The sequence below is a fragment of the Oncorhynchus mykiss genome, chromosome 14, assembly GCF_013265735.2.
Source record: "Oncorhynchus mykiss isolate Arlee chromosome 14, USDA_OmykA_1.1, whole genome shotgun sequence".
In the NCBI taxonomy this organism is placed as follows: domain Eukaryota; kingdom Metazoa; phylum Chordata; class Actinopteri; order Salmoniformes; family Salmonidae; genus Oncorhynchus; species Oncorhynchus mykiss.
The window spans coordinates 33,994,858-34,009,786 of NC_048578.1; the positions used below are offsets into that span (position 1 = coordinate 33,994,858).

The window sequence follows — 14,929 nt, forward strand, 5'->3', positions numbered from 1 at the left end:
AGGGTCTAAATACTTAGGTAAATGTAATATTTCAGTTTTTTTTATACATTTGCAAAAATATTAAAAACCTGTTTTTTCTTTGTCATGTGTTGTGTGTAGATTGATGAGGGGAAAAAACAAAGAACTGTACAAATAATACATGTGACATATATATAAATGGCTTATTTTATATTAATCAGTACAGTAATGTGAGATCTGTGTGTGAAATATTTATATTTGAGTCATTTAGCAGATAGTCATATCTAGAGCAACTTACAGCAAGTATATTCATCTTAAGATTGCTAGGTGAGACAACCACATATCAGTCAAATATACAGGATACCAACTTTCCATTACAGCTAAACAATGGATATATAGCGTTTTGTAACAAAACACATTTTAATACATCTTAAATATATGGACTAAAAAGTCTGAGAACAGTAATATTTTACAAATACGTGAAGGTACCCTTAAGCAATAATTTCTGATTTAATAAAAAAACACTGATGTGAAAGAAACATAGCGTTTTGGAATGCAATTTTTCACATGTTTTCCCTCTGTCAGTCAAGTTTCAGTTTGAAAAGATTTGATTGCTAATTGATTATATGCTATATGTCCATATAAGGACATCCTGGATGCTGATCATCAGAATTGTAGCTGTGACGTAGTGATCTCTATCTAGTGGGCTCTGTGAGGGTGTCAGCATCTAGTGACAATATAAGAGGCCTGTGTTTGATGTTGTAAGTCAGTCACATTTGAACTTTCTTCACCCCGAGACAGTATCAAGTCACAGCCTGCTACTACTACTACTACTGTAAAGCCATGAAGACTCTTGCTCTCCTCTTCTCCTTTGCATTTGTGCTGGTCTTCACTGCGCCCACTAAGACACCTGATGAGATTCATCTACTGCAGAGGATCATGAAAGAGGCTAACAAGACGCTCAAGGAAGACCCGGAGGTAAGAAGATTGAAATATGAAAAGTACAATAATACATTGTATCTACAGTGTTATCAAATGTTGCACTGCTCTATCGGATTAGAAAGTCTCTTGTTAAAAATGAAAAGGGGTCATGAAAAAATGCCACTATTGTGACGTTTCGTCATCCTTTCAGGCCCTTTTGAACCATCTAGTGCCAGCGGAATTCAATCAAGATCGCTGCAAGTTACACGGGGTAAGTTGCATCCATATTCTTGATGAAAACATGATAGACAGTGTGCAGGTTTCCACAGACACAGATTAAGCCTAGTCCTAGAGAATTAAAACTATGTTCAATGGAGATTCCCCATTGAAAGTGCTCTTTAGTCCAAGAATAGGCTTTAATCTGTGTCCGTGAAATTGTCCCCTCATGTCCATCAGTGATAACTACTGTTAATTGATCGGTTAACTTACTCATGTCAACACTTGTTGACGCAATCAGACACTTGTTAATGCTGACCACAAAGTTGACAAATGTATTTTAGAATTTTCTACAGGCTATTTTAACCATTACAGCAACAGATTCATCATACAACAATCAATAATTATAATAATCTTAAATTCCAGCCTAAAGATTTCTGCATAGCGGAGACGATTCTGTCTAACATAAACAAAACGCAGTACGGGACTTCAGACAACAACATAGAGACAATCAGCAGAGTGCTGGAGCAGTACAATAAGGTAAGGACTCATTCAGACAAATCAACTTGGTTGAGGGTGTACTCTAGCTTGGGTCGCAGACCTAAAGTGGTATGATGACACAAACAGACTGGTACCCAGGCTAGGCCAGGTGTATTCAGTGAAACATCCAAACTGTCGCAGATAGAAATGAACGAATAGAGATGTCTGTTCAACAGAACGTATTTATATCTTGTAACGTTGCTCCTACTTGAACAGAGCCCTGCTCTTGTCAATCAAACAGTAACAACTACTCTGACTGTTGGTCAAAACAATTACGTGTAAAGAAATACAAAATAAAATAAAAAGTAACTCAAAATGTATTTGGCGGTGTTCCAGACATGGATGAAGCCTAGTCCTGGACTAAAAAGCACTTTCTTTAATGGAAATCTGCGTATATGAAACTGTCTTCATCCTAGTCCAGAAAAACACCCCCATAATGCATTACTATTTGATTCATCCACAAAATAAAGTGTTTCTTAACACAGGATGTATTGAACAACATGCACCATGAGCCTTGTGGAAGTAGTTAGGGTTCTAAGGAAGTTTTCTGGGTTCTTTAGTCTATGGTTCTAAGTGGAATGTTCCGTTTTCTCCCCAGCTTCACCCTTTCAACTGCACTATGAAGACGAATGGAGACGAGGAACAGCTCCGCGCTCTCCTGATGAACCTCTACAACTGTGCCCAAGCCATCTATTCCCGTCCCCACCCTGTCACTCATCACAAAACGACCCCAACACTTTGAGGGGACTGAGGGGAACTCTTTCGACCGTGCATAGTCCAATAACACAAATTTTTATTTATTGAATTGTATTTAAATGTACTATGACATTTATTTTTGTACTATTTATGAATAAATTAACTAATTGGTAAAAACTATATATTTTTTTATAAATGTGGTTTATTGTTTAAGTGTTGATACTACTACAACAAAGATTTTCTAGATTTGACCTATTCCTGACTCTAGCCTCAAACTACATTTTATAATGTGGAATCACTCAACTGTCTGGCAGTCTCCACACTAAAGCACTGGTAAAACACAATCATTAACGTTATACTGTATCGTGTGTGGACCACTGGGCAATGGCCTCCAATTGCTCTTAAATACAAGTAAAACTAAATGCATGCTCTTCAACCGATCGCTACCTGTACCTACCCGCCTGTCCAACATTACTACTCTGGACGGCTCTGACTTAGAATACGTGGACAACTACAAATACTTAGGTGTCTGGTTAGACTGTAAACTCTCCTTCCAGACCCATATCAAACATCTCCAATCCAAAGTTAAATCTAGAATTGGCTTCCTATTTCGCAACAATGCATCCTTCACTCATGCTGCCAAACATACCCTTGTAAAACTGACCATCCTACCAATCCTCGACTTTGGCGATGTCATTTACAAAATAGCCTCCAATACCCTACTCAACAAATTGGATGCAGTCTATCACAGTGCAATCCGTTTTGTCACCAAAGCCCCATATACTACCCACCATTGCGACCTGTACGCTCTCGTTGGCTGGCCCTCGCTTCATACTCGTCGCCAAACCCACTGGCTTCATGTCATCTACAAGACCCTGCTAGGTAAAGTCCCCCCTTATCTCAGCTCGCTGGTCACCATTGCATCTCCCACCTGTAGCACACGCTCCAGCAGGTATATCTCTCTAGTCACCCCCAAAACCAATTCTTTCTTTGGCCGCCTCTCCTTCCAGTTCTCTGCTGCCAATGACTGGAACAAACTACAAAAACCTCTGAAACTGGAAACACTTATCTCCCTCACTAGCTTTAAGCACCAACTGTCAGAGCAGCTCACAGATTACTGCACCTGTACATAGCCCACCTATAATTTAGCCCAAACAACTACCTCTTTCCCTACTGTATTTAATTAATTTATTTATTTAGCTCCTTTGCACCCCCATTATTTTTATTTCTACTTTGCACATTCTTCCATTGCAAATCTACCATTCCAGTGTTTTACTTGCTATATTGTATCTACTTTGCCACCATGGCCTTTTTGCCTTTACCTCCCTTCTCACCTCATTTGCTCACATCGTATATAGACTTGTTTATACTGTATTATTGACTGTATGTTTGTTTTACTCCATGTGTAACTCTGTCGTTGTATGTGTCGAACTGCTTTGCTTTATCTTGGCCAGGTCGCAATTGTAAATGAGAACTTGTTCTCAACTTGCCTACCTGGTTAAATAAAGGTAAAATAAATAAAAAACAAAAAAAATTGTGGAACAAGTCAACTTCGTGGCAGTGCCATGGCGTAATAGCATCAACCAATCATTCACATTTATTTTATAAAGCCCTTTGTACATCAGCAGTTGTCAAAGCGCTCTACAGATACCCAACCTAAAACCCCAAAGAACAAGCAATGCAGAAGCACAGTGACTAGGAAAAACTCCCTAGAAGGCAGGAAGAAATCTAGAGTGGAAGAAACTTAGCATGATTCCAATCTTAAAACATGCTACACACCAGACAACCAGACAAATCAAAACAAGAGACTGAAATAAACAAAAAGAGGGATGTTGAAAAAGGAACAAGAAAGAGTGAGATTAAACATGTCCAATAATTTAATAAATTATTAAGAGATACAGGGGGGCTCAGTAGATGTAAACATTTGACATACAGTATAATACAAAATAAAGACACTTTGCTTCCACTATAATGCACCATAAACGATGACATGAGAAGGAAGAAATAAAAGCATAATAAGTGAGTTAGTGTTTAATGGGTGAATGGTACTACTATATAGACGGGTTAGCTGACAACGTCATGAAAATGACACGCACGTAGATAAGGCAGAAGTTCGTGTGGCGTTATGATTCTGAACGGTCAGACAGCTAGCAACAATGACAAGAAGCTGCCATGTGGGGAATCGTATGAGGCTGGTTTCAGCTTGTTGCATCTTCTTATTGATAACATGAGGTGTTTCAACTGATGCCACGTTTTTGCTAAAATGGCTGACATTCGCTATTTAACCAACAACAAGCGCTCATTGTGCAAATCTATTTATGTTTTCAAAGAACATTTGGAAACTAAATATATTTTGCCCTATAGTTGCTGACACGTCGGTATCGTTGCTAAACAACCAGCCCGTCTATAGAAGCGGTATGTCATGCACGTCCTACCATTCAGACATAAAGGAGGAAACTAAGTTTAAAGTACATTTTAGACTTCCATAAGTGTGATCCTTGAAATAAGGGGAATTATGACCTGTGGTATAGATATGAATTATTTCTAGAACAGTTTTTGATTTTGACTATGTTGAAGGGTATCAGATGTATCCTAATGATGTCCTGCCATTAGAAGTGGTGGCGTCTTCACCTCATAACAGAAGACTGTTGTTGTCATCGTTGTCTTGGCAGATGATGACGTGGTCACAAACCATGGCTTGTGCTCAGCATCGACTCACCTCTTTATGTCCCGAATGGCACCCTATTCCCTTTTAAGTGCACTACTTTTGACCAGAGCCCCATGGGACACCGTATGAGCCGTAGTCAAAAGTAGTGCCCTAAAAAAAGGGAAATAGGGTGCCATTTGGGATGAAATCAAGTGTGTTGCCACCTGAACTGTGCTCGATGGCTACATTAAGACGTCAACGTTAAGCTGATTATCCCTCAACACGTCTCCGTTTACTACAACACAAGGTACCTTCGACTTGGCCATTAACCCCCAGTTTAAAGGGAATGGCCCAAATCCTACAGTACAGTGGCGGCTCCCTCCTTCCCTCACCGAGACCAATGAACCAACGTCTGATCTCCATTCACATGTAGAACCTTACTATACAGTGTATTAAGATAACATATTTTGAAATGACGACATTCAACAATAAAGATCTTCAGGCTGGACTCTTGACTGACTGCTGTTGTTGTTGACTCTAAAGGTATAGTAGTGTAGATGAATTGCAGTACATGGGGCTCCAGCCCTGATTGGCTCTCTCCCTGTCTCGCTCACTGCAGCAGGGATTCCATCACAGCCTCGGGCTTCGATGATCTTTTCCTGTCAGGAGATAAGAGGGCAGCATTAACAAATTGCACCCTTTTCCCTATATAGTGCACTACTTTTGACCTGGGCCCATAGAGAATAGGGTGACACTGGGGACACAGATGAGATGATCATGGGGATAATATTCACTGAGTATACAAAACATTAAGAACACCTGCTGTTTACATGACAGACTGACCAGGGGCATCCAGCTGAAAGCTATGATCCTTATTGATGTCACTTGTTAAATCCACTTCAAATCAGTGTAGATGAAGGGGAGGAGAGGTTAAAGAAACTCAAAATGAGGAACGTGTGTCTAAACGCTGTTTTATACGCTCAGTGTATATATTTCTATAGTTCTAGGGAAGTGACATTAAGGTTGACCAGAAAGCAGCAAATATCTGATAATAACAACGTGTAGTATTTCTCAGAAGTGCAGAACGCTGTGATAACAGCTTTTACAGTAACATTTTACCATGGGACATAACACCTGACAAAGTGATACATTATAGTAAACCATTACTTCAGATATACTTTATAGTATTCTCTATAATCTGACATTTATTCAGAAATGAAATATTACTATTGTTGTTATTTTAATTTTGTATTATTCTGGATAATCATGTACCGACAGCAGCTGGGAGACAGGCGGTGGCGGTGGTTTACCTTCGTCCAGTCTTGGACCTACTACTCTTGGAGGTCCTGGGCCTCTCCAGCTTCATCAGTGACTGTCTCATACTCTCCTCTGTGTAGGCCAAGTACACATGAGACAGGTCCACCTCAAACGGCTGGGGGGGAGAGGGACAGAGGAAGGAGAGGGACAGAGGAAGGAGAGGGACAGGTGGAGGAGAGGGACAGGTGGAGGAGAAGGATAGAGGAAGGAGAGGGACAGGTGGAGGAGAGGGATAGAGGAAGGAGAGGGAGAGAGGAAGGAGAGGGACAGGTGGAGGAGAGGGACAGAGGAAGGAGAGGGACAGGTGGAGGAGAGGGACAGAGGAAGGAGAGGGACAGGTGGAGGAGAGGGATAGAGGAAGGAGAGGGACAGGTGGAGGAGAGGGATAGAGGAGGGGGAGAGAGGAAGGAGAGGGACAGGTGGAGGAGAGGGATAGAGGAAGGAGAGGGACAGGTGGAGGAGAGGGATAGAGGAAGGAGAGGGACAGGTGGAGGAGAGGGATAGAGGAAGGAGAGGGACAGGTGGAGGAGAGGGATAGAGGAAGGAGAGGGACAGGTGGAGGAGAGGGATAGAGGAAGGAGAGGGACAGGTGGAGGAGAGGGATAGAGGAAGGAGAGGGACAGGTGGAGGAGAGGGATAGAGGAAGGAGAGGGACAGGTGGAGGAGAGGGATAGAGGAAGGAGAGGGACAGGTGGAGGAGAGGGATAGAGGAAGGAGAGGGACAGGTGGAGGAGAGGGATAGAGGAAGGAGAGGGACAGGTGGAGGAGAGGGATAGAGGAAGGAGAGGGACAGGTGGAGGAGAGGGATAGAGGAAGGAGAGGGACAGGTGGAGGAGAGGGATAGAGGAAGGAGAGGAACAGGTGGAGGAGAGGGATAGAGGAAGGAGAGGGACAGGTGGAGGAGAGGGATAGAGGAAGGAGAGGGACAGGTGGAGGAGAGGGATAGAGGAAGGAGAGGGACAGGTGGAGGAGAGGGATAGAGGAAGGAGAGGGCAGGTGGAGGAGAGGGATAGAGGAAGGAGAGGGACAGGTGGAGGAGAGGAATAGAGGAAGGAGAGGGATAGAGGAAGGAGAGGGATAGGTGGAGGAGAAAGAGAATGTGAGGGTAGAATAATATTATCCAGATCCACCATGCTGTGTTTGTCTTGTTATGTAGGCGTGAACTAAGAACTCACATCTTTGTCTTTCTTGTCCGGCACGGGGGTCTGTTTTCTCATGTTGTTACCAGTGTAGGCTACACATTTCTGAGGACCAACAAGTAACCATGGAAACAATGTCATAAGCATGAAGCAATCACACCAGCGTTGCTCTGTACTGGCTATGTTAATGAAGAAACTCCCTCCCCTTAGCCTAACTATTCTCAGGTTAAATATTTTACTGTGGCTGATTGCAGAACTCACCAGCTGCCATTCCCCAATGTCCTCATTCCAGTGTACGTAATTCTCAATCATCTCCTGCACCAGACAGGAAGAAGCAGGAACCATATTAGCATCAGTGCTAACTAAATACTCGCTCACACAAGTATAAATCGACGGATGGACACGTACACACACACCCACCCACCTGGTATTCCTGTGGGATGAAGTTGTCTATGATGAGCATCTGCAGTCGTAGCTCTCTGCTGAGGTGGCGGATATTCTCCAGCAGGCCCTCGATCTCCCGGTGATGCTCCTGCTGCAGGTCGGCCATCTGACAACAACAACAACAACAACCTCTCAACAACCAACACAACAACCACTGAACCAATGTTATGTTAACGTTCTGCTGTAGGTCGGCCATCTGACAACACAACAACAATATCTGAATGAACACAGAACCAATGCTGTGTTAATGAAGTCATGAACCAATGATGTGTGTTGATGTGTGTTAATGAAGTCATGAATCAATGATGTGTGTGAATGAACACAGAACCAATGCTGTGTTAATGAAGTCATGAACCAATGATGTGTGTTGATGTGTGTTAATGAAGTCATGAACCAATGATGTGTGTTAATGAAGTCATGAACCAATGCTGTGTTAATGAAGTCATGAACCAATGATGTGTGTTGATGTGTGTTAATGAAGTCATGAATCAATGATGTGTGTGAATGAACACAGAACCAATGCTGTGTGTTGATGTGTGTTAATAAAGTCATGAACCAATGATGTGTGTTGATGTGTGTTAATGAAGTCATGAACCAATGCTGTGTGTTAATGTTCTGCTCTTGCTGCAGGTCATCAACAACACAACAAGGCCCCAGTCCTGTGTTTGAACCCACTTGGGATGCATCCTATTCACTATATAGTGCACTAGTTTTCACCAGAGCCCTTGTGGGACTTGGATTCTTACCTCTGACTTGGCAGCCATCAGCATGGTCCAGACTTTCTTCAGCTTCTTGGTCTTCCCCTGAGCCTCCTCCTGCAGACTGGTGTACTTCTCCTCAATGTCCAGACGCTCTGCCTGCAAAAAAGACCGGGAGTTTGGCATTTCATTTATTTCATCATTAACGGAAAATCTTAACACTTTTGAACCTCATTAATTATCTCCATGTAGATCCTGGAATGGTGCTGGAGATAATGAATCTGATGTTAAAAAGTTGTAAAGTGTCCCTTTAACACAGTAGTGGACCGCTCCAGACAGGGTCAACGGTAGTGGACCGCTCCAGACGGGGTCAACGGTAGTGGACCGCTCCAGACGGGGTCAACAGTAGTGGACCGCTCCAGACGGGGTCAACAGTAGTGGACCGCTCCAGACGGGGTCAACAGTAGTGGACCGCTCCAGACGGGGTCAACAGTAGTGGACCGCTCCAGACGGGGTCAACGGTAGTGGACCGCTCCAGACGGGGTCAACGGTAGTGGACCGCTCCAGACGGGGTCAACGGTAGTGGACCGCTCCAGACGGGGTCAACGGTAGTGGACCGCTCCAGACGGGGTCAACGGTAGTGGACCGCTCCAGACGGGGTCAACGGTAGTGGACCGCTCCAGACGGGGTCAACGGTAGTGGACCGCTCCAGACGGGGTCAACGGTAGTGGACCGCTCCAGACGGGGTCAACGGTAGTGGACCGCTCCAGACGGGGACAACGGTAGTGGACCGCTCCAGACGGGGACAACGGTAGTGGACCGCTCCAGACGGGGACAACGGTAGTGGACCGCTCCAGACGGGGTCAACGGTAGTAGACCGCTCCAGACGGGGTCAACGGTAGTGGACCGCTCCAGACGGGGTCAACAGTAGTGGACCGCTCCAGACGGGGTCAACAGTAGTGGACCGCTCCAGACGGGGTCAACAACAGTAGACCGCTCCAGACGGGGTCAACAACAGTAGACCGCTCCAGACGGGGTCAACAGTAGTAGACCGCTCCAGACGGGGTCAACAGTAGTGGACCGCTCCAGACGGGGTCAACAGTAGTGGACCGCTCCAGACGGGGTCAACAGTAGTGGACCGCTCCAGACGGGGTCAACAACAGTAGACCGCTCCAGACGGGGACAACGGTAGTGGACCGCTCCAGACGGGGTCAACGGTAGTGGACCGCTCCAGACGGGGTCAACAGTAGTGGACCGCTCCAGACGGGGTCAACAGTAGTGGACCGCTCCAGACGGGGTCAACAGTAGTGGACCGCTCCAGACGGGGTCAACAGTAGTGGACCGCTCCAGACGGGGTCAACAGTAGTGGACCGCTCCAGACGGGGTCAACAGTAGTGGACCGCTCCAGACGGGGTCAACAGTAGTAGACCGCTCCAGACGGGGACAACAGTAGTGGACCGCTCCAGATGGGGTCAACAGTAGTGGACCGCTCCAGACGGGGTCAACAGTAGTGGACCGCTCCAGACGGGGTCAACAGTAGTGGACCGCTCCAGACGGGGTCAACAGTAGTAGACCGCTCCAGACGGGGTCAACAACAGTAGACGGCCCCAGACGGGGACAATAGTAGACTGCTCCAGATGGGGACAACAGTACATGCAGGAAAACAATAATGCCTGAAGTCTTTCCCGCCCATTGTGGTTTTCTCTGGCAACAAGATTGAGTCAACAATGGCTGTCTCAAATGATACCCTATATAGGGCACTACTTCTGACCACTCGCTCATTTCAGCAGAACATTCAACAGATTTCCTCATGGAATCAAACGAGTAAATTGACGAGTGAAGAAGGAAACTGATGATGTCATAAAATAAACGTCTGATGTCATAAACTCTATATCAGGGAATACGCTTTTAGGGATTAAATCAAGACTACTGATCCTTCAGTATTGGTCTGTTATTGTCAGTTTGTAGCATGTATTATGTTGACAGATTACATTGTCATTTTGAGACTGAGAAAAGCAAAGCAGGCAGCTCATCTGAACTAGCAAGGTGCTGACTGGTGTGACTTTAAAGCAGAGGTATTCAAACTTCTTCAACATGGGCCCCATTTTTTTCCCACCAGAAATTCTGGTGACCCCCACCTCACCCAAAAATCTGAGGACAACGTTCAAATAGGTAAATGGTTTTCACATCAACAAATAATGTTAAAATCATTAAATTAATAGAACAAATGTATACATTTACAATATTTCTAATTATCTTGCACAAAAACATTTGTATATTGTCCCATAGAAGAATCTGTACTGTAAATGTTTGGCCCTCAGTCCAGCCTCTCTCAGCCTATTGTGGACAGTCTGAGCACTGATGGAGGGATTGTGCGTTCCTGGTGTAACTCGGGTAGTTGTTGTTGCCATCCGGTACTTGTACCGCAGGTGTGATGCTCGGATGTACCGATCCTGTGCAGGTGTTGTTACACGTGGTCTGCCACTGCGAGGACAATCAGCTGTCCGTCCTGTCTCCCTGTATCGCTGTCGTAGGCGTCTCACAGTACGGACATTGCAATTTATTGCCCTGACCACATCTGCAGTCCTCATGCCTCCTTGCAGCATGCCTAAGGCACGTTCACGAAGATGAGCAGGGACCCTGGGCATCTTTCTTTTGGTGTTTTTTAGAGTCAGTAGAAAGGCCTCTTTAGTGTCCTAAGTTTTCATAACTGTGACCTTAATTGCCTACCGTCTGTAAGCTGTTAGTGTCTTAACGACCGTTCCACAGGTGCATGTTCATTAATCTTTTTTCTCTCTGAGTTTACGTTAAATGACTCATTTCGGTACCCAATATGCTGGGAATGACGATGATGTCATATCCTGTCAGTGCCCTCATACCAAAATATAACATCTCCACTTATCACTGATCAACATCCCCTCTCCACTCAGACAGAGGAAGTTTGGTGGTAAGCATTTTGATGCAGAAATGACTGGCATGCTGTCAGAGTTAACCACTGAGGCATATATGCATTACAGCTCTTCAGTTGGCTGAACTAAGACTCAGCCTGGTTACCCCCCCTCCCCCCTTTCAATGTAGATGCTCTATTTCACTGTGTGCTATGACTCCTCTTCCTCCAGTTCTCTGCAGCGCTACTTTGAGTTGATAGTCCTACATCCATTTTGAGATGTACAGTGTTTTCAGAAAGTATTCACACCCCTTGACTTGTTGTTGTTGTTGTGTTACAGCCTGAATTTCAAAAAACATCATTCCACTTTGACATTATTGGGTTTTGTGTGTAGACCAGTGTCATCCATTTGTAAATTCAGGCGGTGACACAACAACATGTGGAATAAGCCAAGCGGCTGGGAACACTTCCTGAAAGTAATATATTGTGATACAGTGTGTAAGATGGTATACCTCCTTCTCCTCTAGCTCTCTGCGGAGCTGCTCAGCCCTCCTGCGTCTCTCCTCTAACTCATTGTTAGACTCCTGCAGTAGTTTCTCCTGCTCCTCAGCCTTGGCCAGGAGGTCCACTCCTCCTACGATCACCTTCTTCTCCAGGGCTGACAGCTTCTCCAGCAGCAGGTGATGCTCCTGCCTGGGGGAAGGAGGTTAGAGGTCAGTAGATCAGAAAATACCTTCAGTAGGCTAGGTGGAGTTTCTGGCATATTTCTTCAACCCTTCTAGGATGTCTCAAATCTACAAGAGGGCATCCGAAAGTATCTAGGAGTATGAGGGCAAGCCTATTTTAAAGCAGTAGATTATTCTTCAACCATGATTTCTGGAAAACTTGGGAATTTAGGGAATGTTTGTAACCCCAGACTCACTGCGCTTTGAGGAGATCCTTCTCTCTCTTCTCCAGTTCTGCCCTGACCTTGTTCCTCTCCTCCTCCTCCATGTCCAGCTTGGCTTCTAGCTCCTTCCTCTCCTCCTCGATCTTCGCCTGCATCTCCACCATCTTGTCAGGAGAAACCTTCTTCTTCTTCCCTTTAATAATAATAATAATAATAATAATATTAATAATGATAATTTATTTGACTTATAGAGCCATTCCTGAAGTCCACAGTCATCATGGACGTTTCTGAATGACATGTTATTGTTCAGATCCTCCCTACCACCTCAACCCACCCACTAAGGGGAGGGGGAAGTTTCCCCTAGGTACAGAATGCAGACGTAGGATCAGCTTCGACCAATCCCTAACCTTCACCGTTAGAACATGCAAAACTGATCTAAGATCTGCATCTAGGGGAACATCACCCTATACCCAACCCAGTCTGATTCGTAGGTTTGCTTAAACAGCACCAGTCTGGTCCCAGATCTGTTTGTGTCGTCTTGCCAACTCCTATGGTCATTGTCACACCGTGCACAAACAGATCTGGGACCAGGCTAAGACAGCACATCATATTACAATGGTCAATTAGTCAAATATTAGATGTAACACACTTATAGTCTCTCGCTCTCTCCAAGGTGTTAGATAGTAGCTACTGTCTTCTACAGAGCAGTAAAAAATACATTGGCTGTATGATTCAGCTCCTTGATGTACAGACTGCTGTCTCTTCTTTCTGCAGATACTATCCATTAGATTACGAGCAGGAAGTTAAAATGTGCTTTTAAAGATATCTGTGTGTGTCTCAAATGGGACCCTAAATCCCTAAATAGTGCACTATGCCCTATGGGCCAGGGTAATAAAGTAGTGCTCTACATAGGGAATAGGGTGCCATTTGAGAACAACTTCTAGACAGAGTGCAGGCCTCAGGCCTATTCACAAGGCACTCTCTCTCAGAGATATAGACATGGAGACAGTAAGTGATTGGAGAAGACCATGACAAAGTGGCAGTACAGTAATATAGAGAGAGAACCTTCAATCATACTGACTGACTGAACCAGATTTAATTCTGTTGCCGTTTTTTGTTAGCGTTAAAGCTAGTTAGTCAAGTCAATTAAATTCTATCAGTTCGATAATTAAATTAAATTCTATAGTTCACTGAAATAAATTACAAATATAACCTGGTCCCAGATCTGTCTGACAACCAGGGTAAAGAAGTTGCCTGTGCACATACAGATCTAGAACCAGACTAGAGACATTGGATGTGTCCTAAATGGCACCCTATTACCTATTTTGTGTCCTACTTTTGACCAGAGTCCTCTATGTAGGGAATAAGGTGCAGTGTGGAACAGTCTTCTAGACTCCTCAGAGAGGAGGCACAGACAAACCAAGAGAGAAATAGGAAACAGAGAAACAGAAAGACAGACAGACCAAGAGAGAAATAGGACACAGAGAAAGACAGATAAAAAGAAAGTATGAGAGACAGTTGAAGTCGGAAGTTTACATACACTTAGGATGGAGTCATTAAAACTAGTTTTTCAACCACTCCACACATTTCTTGTTAACAAACTAAAGTTTTGGCAAGTCGGTTAGGACATCTACTTTGTGCATGACACAAGTCATTTTTCCAACAATTGTTTGTTTACAGACTTATAATTCACTGTATCACAATTCCAGTGGGTCAGAAGTTACCATAGACTAAGTTGACTGTGCCTTTAAATAGCATGGAAAATTCCAGAAAATGATGGTCATGGCTTCAGAAGCTTCTGATAGGCTAATTGACATCATTTGAGTCAATTGGAGGTGTACCTGTGGATATATTTCAAAGCCTACATTTAAACTCAGTGCCTCTTTGCTTGACATCATGGGAAAATCTAAAGAAATTAGCCTTAGACCTCAGAAAAAAATTTTTAGACCTCCACAAGGTTCATCCTTGGGAGCAATATCCAAACGCCTGAAGGTACCACGTCTATCTGTACGAACAATAGTGGGCAAGTATAAACCCCATGGGACCACACAGCCGTCATACAGCTCAGGAAGTGTTCCGTCTCCTAGAGATGAACGTACTTCGGTGTGAAAAGTGCAAATCAATCCCAGAACAACAGCGAAGGACCTTGTGAAGATGCTGGAGGAAACAGATACAAAAGTATCTATATCCACTTGTAAAAACAAGTCCTATATCAACATTACCTGAAAGGCCACTTAGCAAGGAAGAAGCCACTGCTCCAAAACTGCCATATAAAAGCCAGATTAAGGTTTGCAACTGCACATGGGGACAAAGATCATACTTTTTGGAGAAATGTCCTCTGGTCTGATGAAACAAAAATAGAACTGTTTGGCCATAATGACCATTTTTATGTTTGGAGGAAAAAGGGGGAGGCTTGCAAGCCGAAGAATACCATCCCAACCGTGAAGCACGGTGGTGGCAGCATCATGTCGTGGGGGTGCTTTGCTGCAGGAGGGACTGGTGCACTTCACAAATCACGAGGCAGGAAAATGATGAGGATATATTGAAGCAACATCTGAAGACATCAGTCAGGTTAAA

At 44.2% G+C, this 14,929-nt stretch overlaps 1 protein-coding gene across 1 annotated transcript; it reads left to right on the forward strand.

Annotated features, from left to right (window-relative positions):
- The first annotated feature begins 538 nt into the window (after positions 1-538).
- On the forward strand, positions 539-2,825 carry LOC110489171. The gene is made up of 4 exons (XM_021561785.2): positions 539-936; positions 1,091-1,150; positions 1,522-1,635; positions 2,234-2,825. Exons 1-4 carry the CDS (start codon positions 802-804, stop codon positions 2,375-2,377), a joined length of 453 nt encoding a protein of 150 aa, XP_021417460.2. The 5' UTR covers positions 539-801; the 3' UTR covers positions 2,378-2,825.
- Positions 2,826-14,929: the final 12,104 nt, after the last annotated feature.

Coding starts and splice junctions, on each gene's coding strand:
- LOC110489171 (XM_021561785.2), top strand. CDS start 802: ATGAAGACTCTTGCTCTCCTCTTCTCCTTTGCATTTGTGCTGGTCTTC. Junction 937..1,090: donor CGCTCAAGGAAGACCCGGAG/GTAAGAAGATTG, acceptor TCATCCTTTCAG/GCCCTTTTGAACCATCTAGT. Junction 1,636..2,233: donor TGCTGGAGCAGTACAATAAG/GTAAGGACTCAT, acceptor TTTTCTCCCCAG/CTTCACCCTTTCAACTGCAC.